At 46.5% G+C, this 21549-nt stretch overlaps 2 protein-coding genes across 3 annotated transcripts; both read right to left on the reverse strand.

Moving 5' to 3' along the window:
- LOC120958452 (3'-5' RNA helicase YTHDC2-like) lies at positions 1-4510 on the reverse strand. Its single transcript, XM_049609759.1, has 3 exons — positions 4259-4510; positions 3009-4181; positions 1-2924 (listed from the first exon to the last, which is right to left on the reverse strand). The coding sequence occupies exons 1-3, from the start codon at positions 4440-4442 to the stop codon at positions 892-894; spliced, it is 3390 nt and encodes a 1129-aa protein (XP_049465716.1). The 5' UTR covers positions 4443-4510; the 3' UTR covers positions 1-891.
- Positions 4511-4920: 410 nt separating this feature from the next.
- Positions 4921-12073, reverse strand: LOC120956354 (uncharacterized). Of its 2 annotated transcripts, none has more exons than XM_040377745.2 (4): positions 11958-12073; positions 9899-10007; positions 9223-9822; positions 4921-9159 (listed from the first exon to the last, which is right to left on the reverse strand). In XM_040377745.2, exons 2-4 carry the CDS (start codon positions 9971-9973, stop codon positions 9088-9090), a joined length of 747 nt encoding a protein of 248 aa, XP_040233679.1. In that variant the 5' UTR covers positions 9974-10007; positions 11958-12073; the 3' UTR covers positions 4921-9087. The 2 variants fall into 2 exon arrangements, with proteins under 2 accessions (XP_040233679.1, XP_049465723.1); XM_049609766.1 differs by lacking the exon at positions 11958-12073 and adding an exon at positions 11563-11661.
- Positions 12074-21549: the final 9476 nt, after the last annotated feature.

A 21549-nucleotide genomic window follows, 5' to 3' on the forward strand; every position in this document is an offset into this window, starting at 1 on the left:
TTTTGTAAAGGTGTGTGCGTGTGTGTGTTACAGGTAACGGTTTTGAAAACACCCATGTAGTATTTAACATGCAAGTATTTAACGTGTTTTTGCAACCAGCAAACTGGGGACCATCACCGCTGCAACCACCACTCAGATGGGATGCGGTGGCGGCACGCGCACATTTGGGGCGTTTTTGCGTGCGTACATTTTATGCTACCCAAAGGTCCTTTCAAGTACGGGAATTGAGAAAAGGGTACGGGAGAGCGAAACGACCTACGATACACGTACGCTCCCTCTCCTCTACACCTTTGCCGTTTAAGTACTGTAAATTATGCAAACCCTTTACTTTTAAGTGACCTTTAGTAGTAGTTTAGTAGAAACAAAACTGGTAGCAACGGGAACGAGAAGATACGCGATAGAGAGCTGGAGACGTTTGCTCGTTGCGCTTTTGAGTAATTGCGCCATTGCTACTTCCTTTTTAAATGCACAAAAACGTTTTATTTATTGCTTACAATTTAATAGTTCCCTTTCCTTACTTTTACTGCATGTCCAGTTGTAAGATTCTACCACCTAAGCGAATGGTAATCTGTTTTATGATAGTCCCTTCCGATTTCGGGCGTTACAAGATTCGTAGACGCTGATTGAGAACGCTGCCCTATAATCCTTTACGACAATCTACACACCATGAACAGCTGATGGCGCGAGCTGTGTGCGGCGTTTGGAATAGTCCAATCTCTCCTTCTTTTAAACTGCACACAACCACAGACCCTTTGTACTATATATAATTTTAAGCATACGAACTCGGACGTAAACGAGATAAGAAACGGAAGCAGTTTAGCGAAAACTGAAGAGATAATAAAGAGCTGTAAATTATCGACGAAATAATTAACACACATGCGTACGTACTTCTTAATGGGAAGAGCTTCCAGGTGTGCCGCCTTCGCCGATCGACGACTGTTCCATCATGTAGTGAGCATAATTCCACAGCGTTCCCATTGGCAACGAGTTCCGTATCTTGGGGCGTGTATCCACCACTACGTTACCGAGCATCAGGCTAGCGTCCTCGAGCTGCAGAATCTCAGCGATTTTGTTCAGCAACACAGTCGTCTGCTTTCGCTCGAGCGTTTTGAGCGGATTTTGCGTAAAGCTCCGAAACAGGTGGCTGAGTTTGCAGCGAATCCACAGCACCGCACGATAGTAGCCGTGCGGCAGCTGGAACGAGTACTTCCGATCGACGATGAATTCGACCAGCTCCTGTTCGCCGTCACCGTCCGCGTTGTTGGGTGGTTTGCGCAGCTCCAGAGCGCCGGTTTCCTGTGCGCCGGGTCGATCAACGCCACAAATCAGCAGAAGCGTCCAGTCGGAGATGACAGTGTTGTCGCAGATCTGTGTCTTCGGTGTGCATTGCACTGGTTCTTCCTGTCCCTGCTCGCCTAGGTCCAGCAATAGTTCCTGCTTCCTCACGTACACTACCCATTTGGTGGGTAGATTCTCAACCTGGGCCACCGACAGCGGGTGTACCTCGCAAACTCCCTCACCACCGCTGGTGGTCAGCTGATTGTTTTTATAGTCAGCGATGACTAGCTGAGGATACAGTCCTGCCGCTAGACAACCCTTCACCAGTACCCACTTGCCGGAGTTCACGTTCAGCTCTTCCGTATTGTGTCCCCGGCCGCACTTGACTATCCCGAGTAGACGCAACGCCGACATTAGCTCGACGCGCGCATTGGAAAGGGCCTCCATGTAGCCCACTTTGAGGTGACTGTTTTGTACCATTTCCCCATCGGTTTGGAGCGTTTTGGCCTGGGTCCATTGTTGGTACAGCCGCAACACGACCATGCAGTCGCTGTACGTGCGATTGTGCAGCGTAAACTTCAGCTGCATCAGCTCGCTCTCGCCCTTCTCGTCCAGCGGTTCGATGAACGGATTGCCCACCTTCATGGCGGCCACGATGGTGAGTATTGGGTCTAGGCATCGAAACAGGACCGAATACAGCAATGCCTTGCCGAGATGGATGCCTACGTTCAGGTGCACCAACAGTAGGCCCAGGCTCGTTGGCACTTGCAGCGGTCGCTCGATGGCGCCGATTTCGTCGAGCAGTTCCAGCGAGCTGGTAATGCTGGTGGCATTCGCCGGAATCAGGGCGGTGTCGAAGAATATCTCGACCGACGAGCAGGAAGATTGATGGCGACACAGTACCGCCTTCAGCACGGTTTCGGGAGGTTCCGCGCGGAAGAAACAACCTTTGTGTGGATCGGTGGCGTGATCTTCCTCCAAACTGCCCATCGGATAGAGCATGTAACATTTGCGCTGGGCAAGCCACTTTAGCAGGTTCGACGTTTCTACGGACGCCTTGCAGGCACGATCAACGCAAAGGCCCTTGGCATAATCACCCCCCGGGTGTACTTTCAACCCGGTATCGACCACATAGTCGATGCTTCCCACGGTGGACACCAACTCGAGCAGTGGTCCCGCCATCAGTATCACCACGTAGAGAAGGCCCTCCCCCTCGGGATGCACCGTGTAGTCCTTTAGCTCCTCTTCCGTGAGCAATCGATGCCAGATCAGAAAGCCTATCCGTTTACAGGTGCCAAGGCTCTTCTGCAGCAGCTCGTAGCACTCGAGCACGTCCGAGAAATCGGGCAGCGTCACGAGAATCTTGCCTGGGAGGCACGACTTGCAGATGTGCACCACTACGTCCACCACTAGTTGCTGGTCGACGGTGTACGGGTTGTACACCTTGTGGTACAGTTGACACAGCAGAGCTAGTCTCGAGCCGGCAACACTGGTGGACAATTCCGCTCGATGCGCTGCATTCATGATTTGCCAGCACGGATTCTGTTGCCCCGCTGTGCACCAATCCAACGCACTCAACGATTTGCGGCCCACCAGGTACGGATTGGCCCCGATCGCTAGCAGATCCCGGACGACCCCCACGTAACCTAGGCAACGATACAGTAAGGTGTAAAAAAACATGAACTCACCATCATATGTATCCCATAAGAGGGTTGTGTGATGCTCCTAACCTTTCGCACCGGCGATCATGAGCGCGCTCATGCGAGTGTCCGAGTTTTGATAGTCCACCAGATGTTTGTTGTGCGCCAGCAGCCGCAGCAGGACAACGAATGGTTTTGTGTCACTTGCAAACCAGCACTTGAGCAGCAGCTGGTCCATAATACGCGTCACGTTGCGATTAAGCTGCCGGGGACCGTAGTAAACCTGCAGCTTCGCCATCAGCTTCAAGGGATTTTGCGACGTCTGAAGATGATCTTTCATCTTCTGTATTACCTCATGTTTGCAGATGCGGTCCAATATCCCGTCCAGGTAGTAGTACTCCACGCTGTGCGGCTTGCTTGGCAGGTAGCGCACGGACGGAGGGTTGTGCGGTACTTGCACAATTTGCGACTCGCCGAAAAACTTGCCCAACGTTGGCACCACACTGCTCGAGGAAAGCAGTATCAGCTTCATGGTCGGGTGCAGATGTTGCTTTTCCTTCAGCAGCGAGAGCAACAGGTTCATGTCACTCGCGCCCCGGTCCACGCTGTCCACCACAAGGTGCGTTAGCTGGATCAACATTTTCTGCCCCGATTCCGACAGCAGGGACAGCAGCAGTGTCTGGATGGTGCAGAACACCACGTTGTTCATCTCGGACACCTGCGAGTTGATGTGCAGCTTGTACCCGATCGTATTGCCGATCTGCTCGTTGCGCTCCTTGCAGACGCGTTCGGCGGCCGCCATTACCTCGACCTCGTCGTGCAGCACGCACAGCGTCCGGCATGGGGCCTGATGCCGGCGACAGTTTTCCAGTATGTAGTGCACGATCTCCGTGCGCTTGCCACTGTCCGGGCCGCCGCAAATGATGAACGGGAATGGCGTGTCCATCAGAAGGGTTTGTAGTATCTTGCCGAACCGCATGCTCACCGGCAGCTGGCAGCGCTGCAACGAGGTGGCCTGGTCGTAATAGCAATTCGGCGGAACATTCCCACGACACGCCAAATCCTGGCCGATGGACCAAAACGTCCAACTAGCACACGGCACAAATATCTCAAACAGGGTCGGGGGGCTCGGTTTTGATGCACTCTGGATGGTGGGATTGTCCCACTTCTTCATCAGCACTTTGATATTCTTCAGCTTCTCTTCCGTCGCGAGCGTGTATGGCGCTTCGCCGCCAACCGCGGCACGCAGCACTATAACTCCGTCTAAGATCGAAGACGCTAGCTGTAGCAAGGAAAAGGTTCCCCTCCATGGTATCGATCGTACAGAGCCTACTACTCACCATCTTTCTCTGTGGGCAGGATCCAAACGGCACGGTAGCTTGGGTCGCACTCGACCAAATTCTGCAGCACCGTCACCGTGGACTGGTTGATTTTCTTCGCCACATGCAATTTCACCACATACGCATTATCGCGCACAAACTTTAAGAACACCTGCATCACCAAGAAATCATTCATATCCATCATAAACAGTTGATAAAAATTGAAAAATATACACAAAGTACAAAAGTACAAGCCTGCAGGCGCAAAATCTACCAACCCGTGCCGTGATAGCGCGTCTGTAGAGATGGTTTGACACTAAAATCCGTTACACACTCACACAATGCACTCACACGAGCAGGAAAAGCTGTTTGGGTGGGGGGAACGAAAATGCTCCCCCCGGCATTTTACAGTGTACACGTCAGACGGTTTGAAACGGCCGTTGTGGTGTGTTTTGGAGCGATTTGAAACATGCATCATACAATATGCCAGGAAATTGAAATGAATTATTTTGTTACTTCCACATTTGTTAGGAGTTTAATGTTTGACTGTGACCGCAGTGTTGTTTACAAAGCAGATAGTACTGGTAGTACATTATTCATCCAATGCTTGAGGCTTCCACTGGCAACCTCCCAAACTCAAAAGCACGAAACTAATCTAAAAAGAACAAACAGGTAACCGTGAATGATGCATAAATACGACACAGAAGGTTTATGATATATTTCTATTTAGTTTTTTTTTTTTAATTTTTCAAGTCATTTTTTCTGTATTCTTGTGAATTCTCTTTTCTCCTGCTGTCTCTTTCGCGGGGTTCGTCACTTTTACCATGCATTAGCGGTTGGGGATTTTTCATGCCAATATTTTTCATATTGTGTTTGCGATTCAACGGTCAGATGTTGTTGGAGATAAAACGAGATAAAACTGTTAGCTCCAAAACGAGTAAGTACTGCACATTCTGGATTAATTCTACCTGGGTGGTGTGGCTCTCTTTATTGGTGATGTTTCATTAAAGTTTGAATTTTGCTCTCTGTCTCTATATGTGTATAGCGGCTATTGCTCTTTGAGCTCTATTATGATGTGTTGTAAACTGTTGTGTTTGGAGAGCAACAAACATCCTTCCGAACGAAAGTGTACTACCAAGTGTACTGGGGTGTGTGAGTGTGTAAATATAACATCGATCTGTTTTCTTCTCTACCGAGTCTCGGTCTCGAAATGTAAAGAAATATACCATTGCGTTCTCATGTGGGAAATGTTCGAGCAAATAGGTTTGTATTTGTGTGGTTTTCTTTTCTTTAATGTACTTACAATAGTAGACGAAATCAAGCTTCAAACTGTGTATGTTCCACGTGTGAAAGACGATAAAAGTTATAAAATGGGGTTTTACATTAGCTGCCGTTTTGTTGTTCTCTTGTTTCTCGCTTTCTCGACACACAAGAAGCATGCACCATCGCAAAAAACCGTTGCTCTTGTTTGGTTTGGTATGTTAATTAAGTAAGGTACAGAGAATATGCTTATCCTCAGAAGAACTAACTCTACCGCCCACCACCATTTAGTGATGTGAAGCAGTAGAGGAACTGGTGGAATTCCCAACCGAATGAATGGTTTAAAATCTAAAAGCAAGGTGGTATGCAATATATAGGCGTCTTACTTTTAAGCTGTGTCCTGCTTTTCCAATCCGTCCTTCACTCAACTTCTACCGAGAATCGTTTAAAAGAGCCTTCATAATCTTGTGACTAAAAGGTTCGTAAAGCTGCTTCTGTCTTGCCATTCATCCATCGTATATTGTAACTATGTAATCATATTGTCATATTTATGTAAAAGAACCGAAGTACTGAGAAGATGTACATACACACTCTTCCGATTTGATGATCTCGTTACGCGTTTTCCACTGACCCTCACCTTCACACTCTGTTTAGACTTCTAGCCAGAACCTTTTGTATATAAGGTGAGTTTGCAATGTGTATATGTATATAGTTTAAATATTTTAAGATATAAATACAAAATTAGATTATATATTTGTATATATATATTCTGTTCTCTAATCATCTTTTCTCTGTTTGTGTTTCCATTCTACACAAACGTCCCACGGTTAACGTAATTGCAAATATATACCATACAGATCTAATGTGTGTCTGTGTATTCTACACAGTTTGTTAATGCTTACATGCTAAACAGTAATTGTTACCGTGTGCGTGTGTGTGTGTGTTATGATGTATGTTTACGAAGTTATTATGTTAATGCTTGCAGCATCATATCGTGTGATTTCTTCAGCCTATCCTAGCATTAAATGTGTGTATTTTAATACTGTATCGTATGTGTGTATTTTTTTTCTTTTCTTGCTTGTATCGTGTTTTGTTCGTGTACATCTCTCTTGTGTAAACTGTGCGTTTATTTAGAGTTTTAATGTTTATGTGTAAAGTTATCAGATAACGATTACGATAATAGCGTTGCACGGTTGACGATGGTGCCCATTTCATGAGCATCCTTCTGGGGCGAGTGCTGGAATGTCTCGACCGAAGGAAAACTGTTCGCAGCACAAGCGATAATCGTTGTTGATGGAATTGGTGAGATTTTTACTTTTGCCACCCAATTTTCCTCCGATCGTTCGATGGTTTTGAAAGGGAAATTCCTAACACTCGCATCAGGACACCCGGTCGAGAGCTGGTAAGACCGATGAAATAGGTACTACAGTCAACCGCATCATGGATCGTGTGCGCAACGAAGTTAATCGTCATCTGAATTCATTATTTCTTATGTGTGTGTGTTGCTGTTATATCAGCATGAATCCGTCTGCTGTTTTTGTTTTTTTGCAGAAACGGACACCATACCTATCGATGTTAAAGGTATCGGTTTTCGAAGAAGTTATAGTCAAATTTCTAGTCGATATTCTTGTTTCTCTTTCTCTGTTTTCAGTTTTGGATGACTTTCTTTGCCCTTTAGGACCCGGTCTTTTTGATGGTATGGTGGTCCCGAAACAGAAAAAAACAGGATCTTGAGCGTTTCCCTGCTTCAAAGGTAAAGAAAAATCATTGCTCTGTTTATGATCTGTTGTTTTTGTTGCTTCTCTCATCAAGCAAATCTATCCTCTACTTGATACACTAGTATTTTCTTGCTATAATACCCTATTCTTAATTAGTCTATGTCATCATGTGCATTACAATTACTTAGAATAGCATCAAATTTCACAAAGACATTGATTTAAAGTGGCTGTGGCGGAGAACGGCACTGCACGATGCCCTCTCGGGGAAAATGGCACAAAAGAAGTTAAGCGACATGGAACGATCAAAACGATCGAATGAAAATGGGATTACATCGACGCATCAAGCATTGAATTGCCATCTCATCACAGAAGCGTTCGTTGCCTATCGATGTGGCCTTCGTGTTAATGAGACTCAACGAAAAGCTCTTAGCGTCTCCCGGCCATTCGATAGCAGAAGCGGATGTTGTTGGCCTCTAACGTCCACGGGAGGAACGCGCTACCGAACCCGATGTTGATGGGCGTGCGTTTGATGTTATGTTGGCCAGCAAGGAAACACGAGTGAGAAGCTACTTCGCTGAGACGATAATCAACACAAAGGTTAATCAATAAGCGTGGTTCGCATCTGTCGGTGGCGTGTGAAAGTATCCATCCCAAGTTTGTAACATTTATCAGCACAATATACCGATCAGCAAATACAGATGCTTAGGAAGAAACAAGAATGAAATGATGAATTTCTTCTAATTCTTGTATAAAATTTGATTGAATTGATTCACTTGAAATGATTCTCAGGTCTCACATGGGACAAGTTGACGGATAAAATTGACCAAGATTTTATGCGGGAAGTAGAACGCTTCCTGATTCAACACTATTAATGTTAAAGTGACCAATAAACAAAACAAAAAGATTGCACATTGTCTGTTTGGGGTCTCTTACATTCTAGCAATGGTTAGATTCCATGTTACACTGCCTGTAGTAGTAGTAGCAGCATTGAGGATAGGTTTTTAGTACAAAAGTATTAGCATTGAAAACGGGTACATCGCTTAGCGCTTAACTACACTGATCCTGTTTTTGGTTGCGTTTGCTAGGCTATGTATTAAGATATTTCATTTTGATTCAATATTTAGTATTAATCTGTATGTTGTATCGTCTTGTTGCTCTCTCGAAAGCTCTGTGCTAAGCGTTCTTATAATGGGTTCTTTTATAAGAAAACAAAAAATCGGGAAAAGCTGGACAATCTTCCAACGTTCTGTCAGTTGCATCTGCTGTTGAACGTATCATCATGAAACAGTTATGAATGAATGTGTTTAAATGTGGTCTACAAAATAGCTTTACGTGCTACTTTTGCTTTGTCTGGCTTCTGGAAGTTATAGCACACACACACAGTAATAAACATTTGCGTCTACATCCATCTACTTTTGGCTCAAAGTGGAAAAAATGCTGCTGTTTTTTTTTAAATGAAACTTTTCAACGAAGAATATTTATACAATAGCATTGTGGTCTAAGCATCTTTAGCCCATGCGCTTGCCTTACAGCTTTCATTTTCTTGCGTGGATACTGATAGCTCCCCACACGAATGTAGAAATTCGTTTTAAAAATGTAAAACCAATCCATAGGAATGCAATACCTGGGTCGAGTGCAGGGTTTCTGCCCTTTTTCACATAAGAAAGTTGAAATTCGCAATTGTCTTACTGTCTAGGATTGAACGATGAATAATTGTTTTCCATTGCCGTTTGTCCGTTATTGGGGGGTTAGAGTTAATCGTACGATTAAACTCTCATCTGCTGCTGCTGTCTGATGTATTCTTGTTTGCTTTGGGTCGGTTATCGTGATATGGAGCGTGTGTTGTACGGTGTTGCAGTGAACAGTCGTCGCTTAAACATTGACGTTGAAGCCTTTCTTGGCGGCAACTGGAAGCTTTTCACCTTGCAAGAAGGGGTTGTAACTCTAGAGAAGAAAATTCCTTTGTTAGAAATCAACGCTCAAGTCTCCCTCCCCCCACTCACATACCTTCTTTACGTGGAACTTTTTAGCGACCAGATTCTTGTGCTCCTGCGTGTGGAACTGGCGGGCGATGAAGTTTTCCAGATCCGAATCCATCTGCGGGTTGCTTTCGCTTTGCGCTGCCGCCGGACAGTTGAACATGTGCTCGGCATCGCACATACAGTCCTGGGCCGCCTGGTACTCGCGGCTGAACGCGGCCGTATTCTCGAAATCCATCGTGCATCCCTGATCTTCCGTGTACCCGACCGGGCAAGGATTCGGCGGGTTGCAGTACGCCGGCAGGCTAGCGTCGGTTTTCACCTGCGGCTTGGGACGGTTCGGTCCTTCGCCCGCCCCACCCGACACGTACTGGTGGCCCCACAGCGAGCTGTGCTGCAGATACTCCTGGTCCCGGGGTGACGGGTTCGGGTTCGAGCCATCGAGCAGCGCATCGTAATCGAGCTGCTCCGACTCGAGATCCTTGGTGACGCGTGCCATCAGGGCGAGCCGGCTGGCGGGCAGCTCGTCCATCGCGGACGGATCGATGTACGAGTCGGCTGCCTCGGCTAAATCCTTGCCCATCCTATCGACCAGCTCGCGCAGCAGCATGTCTGACAGAAACTGATCCTGTGTGGGTAAAGCCAAAGGGTGAGAGGATGAGCTTGGCGAAGACTACGTTTGGGCGGGCACGGGCGGCTCTTACCTTCATGCCCGCTGATAGGTATGCTAACGCTGGGTTAGCCACCATCAGCGAGGCTAAAACAAAAAAGAAGTACATGCTGAGTGCTTCGCTAAAAGCACGTTGAAAAGCTCTGCCAACGCCACGGGGATGCATGGAAGAGAGAAAAGAGAGAGAAAAGTATTACAACAATGCACTAGCACTACGCTTTCAGGCACTATCAAACAAACATAAAAATGCTTTTCGGGCTCTATTGTTCCACAGTACTTCATGCTGCATGGGGTCTTTTGATAGACCACGTTTTCATCCCCTCACGGCTACCTATATTGAATGATTTATGGCACCAAATATTGCCTGTGTGAGTGTGTCTGCTCAATGATTCCAAATTCCCGACACGTATTAATGTCCCTTTTCAAAATCCTGCGTAAAAGTGTCACAAAGCGATCTTTAAGATGACATTTGATAAAGCGGGCCCCAGGTAGTTGTGTGGACCGCCGTCAAGCACAGCTTTTCCTGCGATTCGAATCACGGCACGCTCAATTGATGCTGCAAGTGTAGCGAAAGATGTTGGGAAACTCCATGGTAACGAAGTATTTCTAGGAAACATTTTCTTGAACACCCCGTGTGGAGAGAGCATTGTGTAGAGTGCTTGTATGGACACATCCTGCGCAGCATCCACGAAGCTGTGACATATAAAAGTGGTTATCCAATCTTCTTTTATATTCAGTGTTTTATATTTCCCACAGCAATAATCACACAGTACCAAAAGCTGAACAAAAATCCCGACCACTTGTTGCGAACCCATCCCCATCATCCCAGGAGCAGCAGCTGTTTTCCCAAACCGGTCAGAATGCATCCTTCCTTCCCCTGCTTGGTCATCTCGCGAAAGGCGAAACATCCTTATGCATCTACCCGCATCACCCGGGGATGCGCGCCTGCCTGACAAAACGCATGCGGACAAAACCAACGTCATCGAGTGTGAAATGCGGCAAATCAATACCACCATAGAGAGAGCGAGCTACGATGACGTCAACACAGCTGGCAGATGGCAGGGCAGGTGTAGGGCTTCCGCTGTAATTCATCATCACCGCTCGACTGAGCAGACGAGACACAGCGACGCAATAATAACATTAGGTCCTGTGTGTTTGCTTTAGGTTTGTTCTTTCGCATCACTCTTTTTTCGCAAGTTTTGCCACTTTTTCTTCTGCCAATCGCACACACGCATTTATACGACCTTCAACCTTTATAAATAACCAAAGACGACGTTACTGCTGCTGCTGCTGCTGCTGCTTCCGTCATCTCATGAATGTATAATTAATTGGATCACGCCGTAGCGCCAAACAGCAATTTGCTCGTTCTCTCGCAGGCATCGATTTTCGTACCAACAGTGTCGTCCAACCCCCTTCTCATCCTTGCCATCGGAGGCGTGTCATTAAACAACTACTGACTATGGAGCACAGCGAGGATAGGATTACAAGTTTTATACCGAACCGAACGCGAGCCACATTAATCTTTCCGTGGCGCCCACATGGAAAATCCCCCATACACTAGGGGTGAGGGAGATGAGGACCACGAACGAACGAACGAAAAAATAAAGTGTGGTTATGTTATCACTTCACCCCAAAGGAAAACAGCCCCGCGCAATGAAATGGGTGGCCTTTTGTGGGGTGCATTTTCACTACAATCACCTTAATAACTATTTACACTTTATTTTCTTTTTCTTTTTTGCACTACCTCGTCCTTCGTGTGTCTTCCGCGCACAAAATTATTGGCAAAATGCTCAGAAAGAAAGGCCACCCGAAAAGTGGCGCGATAAACCGATAAACACAGCGCTTACTTTGATGCCAAACAGCAGAAAATGCCTCCACCAGAAATGTCACCATTAGGAGAGTGAGAAAGAGACGGCGACGGGAAGGGTGTGTAAGTGAGAGGGACAGTTGCCCGAACTCTAATTCTAAAACCGCACCACACCACTACATCCACCACGACACAATCACACACACACACACATCTACAAACAATCCCCCTTTTGCCACCCTCTCGAAATGGAAATTCGCCTCTTGCTGTGCCAAAAACAACCTACCTAACAACGATTTTCCGACCACACTCTGCGCTGCGAACGTTTGTGTTTTTCACTCGTCGACGAATTGGAGAAAACTGAACCGAGGCGAACGCTTTTCCTTCGTTCGGAGCCAAAGCTCCTGAAGCTTCTTGGTGCGCTTTTCCTCTTGTTGCGGGAGTGGAGCGCGTGCGCACTCGTGTCGTCGTGTGAAAAACGAACACAAGAAAGAACAAATGGGAAAAATTGGACACATTTGGAGGAGGTGGGGGGTTGGACAAGGAGGGTCGTTTTGCAGGGGGGGGGGGGGGGCATCCAACGGTTTGCCAGCTGGCGCGGGTGATCACGTTGATTTTTGAGATCGTTTTAGTTCATTCGCTGTTACTTCTAGCAACATGTGCCTCCGGTATTATGTCGCCCGATTCCTGGAAGGATGTGCAAAGCAATCATTGTGCTGTGCATGTTTTACAAGTAATGAATTGCATTAGAAAGAAACGTTTTAAAATAGTATAATCCAACTTTGACCTTTAGTAGTGATTCATTACTTTTAACCATTAGCTTAAATTAAGCCAATGCTGAACTCATTAACTGTTGATGCTAATTTCCACAACATTTCCTCTTCCGGGCGGGGAAGGGGAAGAGGGAAGCTTTTACGACTAAGCGCTGGACTGGAATAAAATTAAACGCTTCGACACGTTGACGACACGCAGTGTATCTCTTTCCCACCACACCTTGGCCGGTTTGGAGCCGCCGGGCAGACGCAACATTCCGGACTGGCGGAAGGGCGGAACGACTTAGATTAGATAAGGTAGGAACGGTTATTAATTATTCGGGCGCTTCTGGTGTCTGTCAATGAGGAAACGTTTATTTAACAGCACGAAAATAGCTCCACAGTTAAGAGGAGCGGGATGCAAGAGGATGATTTAGAGGTAATTTTAGATTAAGGATGTGTCTATTCCCATGATTAAATTTCCATCGATCGTGCACGACGGTTTTGGCATGAGAAGGGAGCTCCAGCAAGCAAGCAAGCAAAGCTAGCTTGCATATCGTACACAATTGTCACACTCGTTGCTTTGACTCTTGGCCGACTGTTGGGGGAAAAATCACGTTCCATAACGCACGATGACGCTGGTGCACCGCTGGTGACAACAAGATAAAATGCAGTTCGTGCCATTTGGCTTGTTTAAACACGAGAGAAATGACAATCCATTCGTCGGCCATCCCCTTATTGTGACAGGGGCGAGACTCGCATGGACGTAAGCATAACTGATTTAATTTGATTTTCTCCTGTTTATTCAATCTTGCTTGCTCAAACTGTTGCAATCAATAGCTTCAAGCATTATTTGGAAGGCAAAAAGGACGACAGCTTCTCTTCAACTCAATAAGAATGTTTAGTGATGTTTTAAATACTAACAGAATGTTTTACTAAAGCAATCAAATAAAGCAACGATCCCATAACGATCCTGTTCCGAGGAAGTGTGTGTCTCAAACCACCATTCCACTTAAAGCTCACTGCAATCCCTGCCAAAGCTTTCCATTTGCCACCCTCTTACCAACAGTGCCACGAATTGCGCTGTTGTTTTCCACGAGGTGGTAAAATCTTTCACACTTTCCAGCTAAAAACACCTCGCGGCAGTAAACAGTGTGGTTCGTCACGTGGAGGGGCGTCACTTCTCAGGAAATTAAACCCCACTGCACGGTGCTGCACCCGCATAAAAACGCCACCGAACGAGCTTTTCCATCATTTTCATCAAAAGTCGCCTCGGATGAATCCTTTCCAGTAGTGGGTTTTAGTGGCTACAAATGGGTGAAGGAAGAAGAAAAGAAAAAAACAGGACAAGACAAAGCCGCTTTCATTTCCTTTATGGTCGCCAACAAACTAGCCAGAGTGGTAGTACTAGTTTCGGGGTCGGGTTTGGTCGCTTTCATCAAAAAACGCCCACACGCCCTGCGGATAACGGTTCCCACGATACTTGGGGAGAGAAAAATGGGAACTCTCTGTTCCTGTGCCCGTAGGACGCTTTGGGGGGTTTTGTGAAGGTCCTTTTTGTGCAGGGAGCATAGAGAGAGAGAGAGAGAGAGAGAGAGAGAGAAAGAGAGAGAGAGAGAGAGAGAGAGAGAGAGGCATTTGCTTTTTGCGACCGTTTTTTCCAACGCTCACGGGGGAAGGTTTTTAAGGGGCACTCGAATTTCATTGACAATTTTAACAGCCAACCCGTGCCCCGTGTGCCCACTCCATCCACCGGAGTTTGCTTTTCCAGCCATGGGGAACGGACCAGCTGGTACCGTTCGGTGTTTTTTCTTCTCTTTCTCTTCTCTACGGCACCAATTCAATGACTTGGAAAATCTTTCAGGCAGACTGTACCGGGAACTGTTAGTCTCGTCAGAGTTTCAGCCAGGACAGCAAGGGAGGATGGGAGTTTCTATCCCCCCCCCCCTTAAACATGGCACGTAGGTAGACACCACAGAGAGCAGGACAGCTGTGAAAATCATCGACTTGTTCCAACTACACGCTGTCGGTGTCGAAGATCACGTCGCTGAACGTGCTTTAGTGCGGGCCTTCTTGTGCTTTCTTGCACAGGGTCACCTGCAATAGGGTACAGTACGTGCAACGATAACCTAATACGAGCACCAGCCGAGGAGCACAGGAAGGATCCGTTTTCATTCATCTTCCATCGTTTGCGCTGTGTGTGACGTGCGGGCAAAAGAAAAATAGTTCTTTTTCTTGCAACAAAAAAGCGTTCATGTACGGGGAATGATGTTTTTTTTCCGCTTATTCCAAACCTCCACCTCCATTTTTCCACCGTTCTCTTTTCACTGGGGCTTATCTTATCGGGTGAAAACCATTATCAGCAGTTAGGGGGAGTGACAGGAACGAAGGAAACGCTTCGAGCGTAGGTTGAAAATACATGCAACAGAAGCAGCTCGTTAAAACACGCGTCCGAAGGTGCACGTAACGGTGGCAGCGTTATTGGTTTCAGGTGAGAGGGCTTTTCGTGCCGTTTTTTTTTTTACTGTTCCCCGTTTACGCCACGTCGTAATTTTTGCCATTGATAGGTAGATTCGGTCCCACCTTCCTAACCAAAGAACCGCCCTCCCTCATACCATAGAATGGGTGCGTGTGTGCGTGGACCGCTTGTCTTTTGGCATTGGCATTTAACTTTCCTGCGTGGGCGAACAGAACATACAAACCCGACGAAAAAACCACCCCCAAACTCGACCATCGTGCACACACAAGGGCTGTACAACATCAAACGAAGGGAAACACGCAACAGACACTGTTTCGAATATGCATACACACACACACGGTAGGGGAAGACCTAAACGACAAACAAAAAAAAAGGAAAGAAAGCTCTGGTTCCCCCGGTTTTTGCACCAACAAGCGACGCAAGACAACCGTTTGCTGAATGGCTTGTTGGGTTATGGGTTAAGAGTGAACGAAGGGAACAAAATAACAACAAAAATGTAAGAGAAAAAAGCAGTGGACACCATCAGCAACCAACCAGCAATGTCAAAGAAGAGTAATTTTGCAGCGGGACTGATGATGATATAGGGAAAATTTATGGTACCCGTAATTTACGACCACTGTCAGCGGTGTTTAGGACGTCCGCGGGGTTGGGTGCGATATGAACGGAAGGAGTAGGGAAGTGGAAGCGAATTTTCTCAACCATCGATTGTGGTGTGGTGAGATATTTCTGGAACTTAATTGTGTCTATTTTTTGTATGCGTAGTCAATGGACAGTCAAGCAAACTTACGCAAGTACCATCGTAAAAAGGCGAGTATCTCTGCGAGGGATTGTCTCAATAGCTGATTGCAGAGTTTAGTGTACGTACGGGTTTTTTTTGTAATAACCAAACACCAAATAAAATAAATCCTGGAAAATTAACTCAATCCATCAGTTTTGAGAAAGGAAAGCTTCAAGCGGTAAATTCAAACGTTGGTTTTTGTCTCGGATGAAGCGCCACTAGCGCCCCTAGCGGCAAGCATTGGAAACTACGCAATGCATCGATTTTTTCTTCTCGGCACAGGGTTGCTGGTGCAACTTCAAGGAATCAGACTTCATATCGAACTAAGAGTTAAAATGCTTTAATTGAAGTGAAGTTCTTTAATTAAAATGAAGCATTCGATGGCACAATGTAGTGTTCAGCATTTTGATAGATTTAACTGCTTTTTATCAACTTTGCTTGAAACGCGGTAAATATTATCAGGTTTAGGGTTTGAGTTCGGATTTAATGAGGCAAATGAGGAGTTAAAAGACTGAAAATCTCTTTGAAAATACCAAAATAAAAAAATGATAAATACATCTACAGCTGCTAAACGCAATGCAAAACGACAAAAAGCTCAAAATTCGCCACATTATCAGCTTTCTTTGCGTTTCTTTGGAGTTTCTAATCAGAGAACTAAAATGTCAATCTTACCAATCTTTATTTCGAACTCGAATAATACTCGTTACTACGTTTCCCTATAAAATACTACTTTAAAGACATCTCACTACCATCGTCTTTTTTGCAAATTGTTTGCTAGTTTCAAAAAAAAGAGTCTTTCCTGGAATATAGCACAATTCCCAGTTCAACGACCGCACAACGGCACGTATGAAAAGCGAACAAACAACCAGTTCCACCCACCAAACCAGACTTGGGCGGCTTCTGGCTACCCCCAAGAACCTGGGAGTCCTCCTGCGCTTCTAATGTAATGTAGAACCACCACCAGCAGCCCGGGGAAGCGTGACGTAGAGCTCGCAGCGTCGTACACATTCCCGGAACTAGGACGCAAAACTCGGCTGGCGCCGGCTGGTCTGATTCCCGGAAAGGAATGCAAGCGTGTAGCAGGCTCCCGGAAGCAGCGAAAAATTGCACTCCTTCCTTTCGGGCACGGCTTGCTCCATTGCGGTGGAAGCGGAATAGAAAGGAAGGAACAGCACTACGAAACTGCGAAATCCCCAGGGAAGCCCGGGACATGTCCTAGATTCGCTGTAGACCACCCGCATGGCAATCTCCCGTTCCCGGATTCGGTTTTGGGTTTTGTTTTTCCCCCCTGCTTAATTCTGCAAGCCAAGCGTAACGAGGTAGCGACGTGGGATGGCCATAAAACACGATTCGGTGATCCGAAAGTGATCGGAAAATTAATGTGCATTAAGCACGGGCCCACGACAATCAATCGAGCTTTATGCTTGCAGGCTCAGAATCACATCGAAATGCAGAACAACACCACACACAAACACACAGAGCTGCTATCGATACGATTTGGGTGTTGCAGTTGGATTCTGGCGTTGTTTTATGGGAGGAGTGATTCATTCCCTTACACAGTTTCACCATTTCCACGCACAGTGATTGTGTTACGACCAGGCTATTAAAATCAGGCTCCAAATTGGTTCGGGCTGTAGCAGAGGTTACACTTCCGGCGTGTGTCGTTGCTTATGTTCACTCACGCGGGAAAGAGTGAGAGTGGAAATATTCCCCTACCAACACGACTACTTTTCCCTATCCCAGAAAATGTGTGTCAACGTGTGGAAAGAGCGCGTTCGCCCACAACAAATCTCGACGGTATTTTGTACTTTCCGTCGGCACTGATAATTGATCTCAAATGTGAAGAAAACCCACAGTGGGAAATGTGAGGATGGTGGAACACAACTAATGCTGGATCGATCGAGAACTACACCACACGGCGCGGGAACTACCACCTTGCATGATAACCTCGTTTTGCTCAAGGAACAAGTCAATGAACTTGGCGCGGTGCCTGCTCATAGGAATCGCAACAATCCCGGCGAGGGAGCTTCAATTCAATTCAACACAAAATTAGGTCGTAGGTCGAGGCCCGGGTCATAGGCCCGACATGTAGGTTTGGAGTGACGAGGAAGCCCTCAACATGTCAATTGCCTCGCAGAGAACTGGGTGGCGATGATGCCGGCGGCTTATTTTATTTATAACCTCGGTTCAGGGCCACGTTTCCCTCCCGGTGGGGGTTCGAGCGAAAGGCGAGCGAAATTGATAATTAAAATACCAGCAGCCCAAGTGATTGATCCCGCGCCCTTGGGCCGAGCCGTCCCCGTGCTGTGAGTAATTTATGGGCGTTAGAAGAAGGTCTTCAACAAAGCATCAACAAATTAACACGCTAAGGATAAACAAGAGTGTGAAAACTGCGCAAAAAAGACCAGTGTTTCATTGGATTTCAGGGGGAAAAAAGTAATCGAACCACACCCTCCCTAATGCCCGCATTGAAGTTATCTCCGCCAGGTTCTACCACTTCTAACGAACCTCCAACATTCCAACTCCCGAGAAGGTCATACTCGGGTGATGGTAATCGCGTTTTTTGTGTTGTTGTCTACATTTTTCAAAAAGCTCTTTTATCAACCGCCAAAAGGTCAAAGATCGTCGCGCATTTGATACTCTAGCGAACCTGCTGGTAAGAATTACCATGGTAACGAGGCTGCCACCAATGATGGGGGATGCTGCGCTTATCCAAGGCGCACACGCAAGGAGGCAACCAAAGCCATTTGCTGGCCCGTTTTTCCCACGCCCTCATTTTTCTTCTCCACGAGCGAACACACCAAAAGAAGTCTTTTGATTTCGGATACCCCAAGGACCACCTTCTGCAGCCTCGTCTAGGGCAAGGATCCCTCCCCTCTATTTGGTCAAATTTATGAACAAATTTTTAAAGGATTTTGCTTCCTTCTGCAGCTGTCCGATATGTGTGTGCGCTGGCCACCTTTGACATTTCCTTTCTGTACTGCAGCGGTAAAGAACGTGGGGATTGTTTTCTAGGAATGTGTCGATTCGTTCCCGAGTGATGTATTTCATTTCTCTAACTTTCATTTCATTTCATCCCTTTTTTGCGTTTTGGATTTTTTTCGTATTTGAATGAATGCGCTTCTCTGAGAGAGAAAAAAAACTTCTCTCGATCCTTTTTAAATAATTTATTATTTATTAATAACGTATTTCTTGCCAGAAAAACACTTCACTGTTTTCCGCGCGAAGGGTGATGGTTAATGGGAAAAATTATTTCTATTTACGCATCGCCAAAGGATTTCGGTCGAATCGGATCGAACGCACACGGTAAACACTTCAGAGCACGGAGCAAAGTGATTCGCGCGAAATCATCCAACACACCGTGAAGGGAAATCAATCAGCAGCCGTTCTGGGAAAGCTATATCTTTCGCATCTATTAAAATGCTTATAAATGATGTATTTTCTCGGAATGACACTTTGAGCTGTTATTAATAACCGGATCGGATGCAGAAAGAAGTAAGTAAACAAAAAAACGCAGAAATTTCAGGTGAAAATACGCTCTTTGAAAAGGAAGTCGCACATTACGAACCACGTTTAAGCAATTATAAAACCATCCCGTGAAACGAAACTTTATCCTTCCTAGGAAACTAACTAACGCTTGTTACATTGTTGCACACAGTTCCTCGTTTTGCATAAGCCAACCATTACGCCGTCTTTGAAGTTAATAAAAAGAAGCTCCATTCTCCAGCCTGCCAACAGGTGAGATTTGTAGTTTGTTTTCCCCTCCTGCTTGGCTCAATTGCTCGATGTGTCATGGGCCATTTTTAGCGTCTGTTAGTGTCCGAACAACGCACCATACGAAGCTATTGCTGGCGTATTGCGCAGCAGATTTTGCTAAACATACGCCATTTGCTACAATATGGTACGATCGCATCGCATCGCAGAAGGCGGGCGAGTAGCATACATTACATTACCGGGAAACCGGTAGCCGACGGGTGTAATCGACCAGGCCAAAGGGAACAAACTTTAAACGTGTGGTTGTGTGTGTGTGTGCCTACTGTTCATATGATACTATTATGCAATCGGTGGGGCCCAACCCCAACTCTACAGGTGTGTCGTTCGCCGGTTGGTTGGGCTGGTTATTGCTTTTACCCATGCAACCTAGCTTTAGCGTTATTTTTAGACCTGTGAATCTGCGCAATTTTCCAGCCCCGAGATTTTGTGATGGTGGCATGGTGGTGGGTGGGTGGTTCGCCTATCAATCGGTCCGATGTCGAACAACAGACACAGGGCGTCAACAGTCCACAGTACGGAAGGGAGGGAGGGATAGGAAGGGTGTAAATAATTGCTTTGCCTTCTCTTCAGGTCCTGGCAGGAGCTCGCTACCGGTGCGGGTGCACCAAAAGACAAAGCGCCATGTCCCTATCAACGAGAGCGATACCATACTGCACGTGTTATTTTAGTCTGCAAAACAATACACCGTTGATTGTTTTCTACCTTTTGCCTATTGCGTGATATTTATGTGTATGTGTGTGTGTGTTAGACGAGAATATAATGCTTCCATGCTACTTCCAGCTACTTCCAGCGCAAACAGCCTTTTTGCTGTGCTGTAAATATCGATCAGTAGTTGCAGCAGTAGCGAAAGCAGAAATGCAAATGACAGTAAGCAGAAAGGAAGGTTAAGGTTAGTAAAAACGCATCGGAAATTGACCTACGGTGGCATCAGGCAGCAGCCTGTTCCGGTGTTTTGCTATCCACGTAGCAAAGCAATTACACAGGCAAATGTAAAGCGCCCGCTGGCGTCGTCGGGCTTTTGTTAGCGTTTCCTCGTAGCTTTTTCTGAGCTACGAGAGCTAGTTTACTTTCCCGAGCATTGCATTATTTTCATTTCGAACTGCTTCCGACACACCGGGAGAGACCGGGAGAGGAATGCACACCGGTTGTGGTGGCAGCAATTGCTCATCTGTGCTGCATCGTTGCATCAAACGGCTGAAATGCGTTTGTTTTCATTTCCCAGAGAGGATGTTAATTGTGAAATTGTGGTAATTGGAAGAAAGCAAACAGTCTTTGTTGGCGTCATACAGCGAGAGCGAACAATTAAACGGTATGAATTGCATTTTAAGTTCGAGTTTCACTCAATTTAACGCAAAAGCCGAGGTCGAGGCTTTGTGCGAACAAAACAGCCATCCGCAGCGGCCAGAATCGATCGAACGGTTCAGGGGGACGGTAGAGAAGGACGTAGTTTTACAACCACAGTTCCTTGGCGGCCATATCTTACATCGCACCCCGCCCTTAAAAGCTCTCCCCAGTCCGTGCGGGGCAAGTGCTAAATTTAGCCAACTGACTAACCTTCGGGGCACTAAAAATATCCACCAAGAAGTGAGGGCCCCACACCACATCAGGTGGTGGTAGCCGGTGGCGTTGTGGCTGCTGCCGGCGGGTCCTTAAATCGATGGAGAAAATTGCACCCGTGTTGAAGGTTGTTCTACACACGGCGAGCGGGGTGCTGTATCGGTGGTGTATCGGGAGGCAAACTGTTGTTTCTTGAAATTCAAGCGAACGTCTTGCTGGATTGGATTAGACAGCACGGAGGGAAAGCGAGGTACGAGCAGGGACAGCGGTTGTGGTTGAAATTGCTTCGAGCGAAGGTTCGCGGGTTCGCAAGTTGGTAGGGCGAAGTTTAAGCATGACAAGGTTGGATTGGTTGCCTTGCCGTAAGAACTGTTCTCGTTTCGGAACTGCTCTGCTCCACCTCGAACAAAGCGCCTTTAGCCCCACCACTTTAGGGAGGGCAATCGAATATTTCTCATTTCCGTTCCCAAAAGCATCCAGTAGCACAAATTGCGATGTAATGCGGGCGCAGACAAGCGAAGGAGAAATTAATTTAATG

Source organism: Anopheles coluzzii, chromosome 3 (assembly GCF_943734685.1).
Source record: "Anopheles coluzzii chromosome 3, AcolN3, whole genome shotgun sequence".
NCBI lineage: Eukaryota > Metazoa > Arthropoda > Insecta > Diptera > Culicidae > Anopheles > Anopheles coluzzii.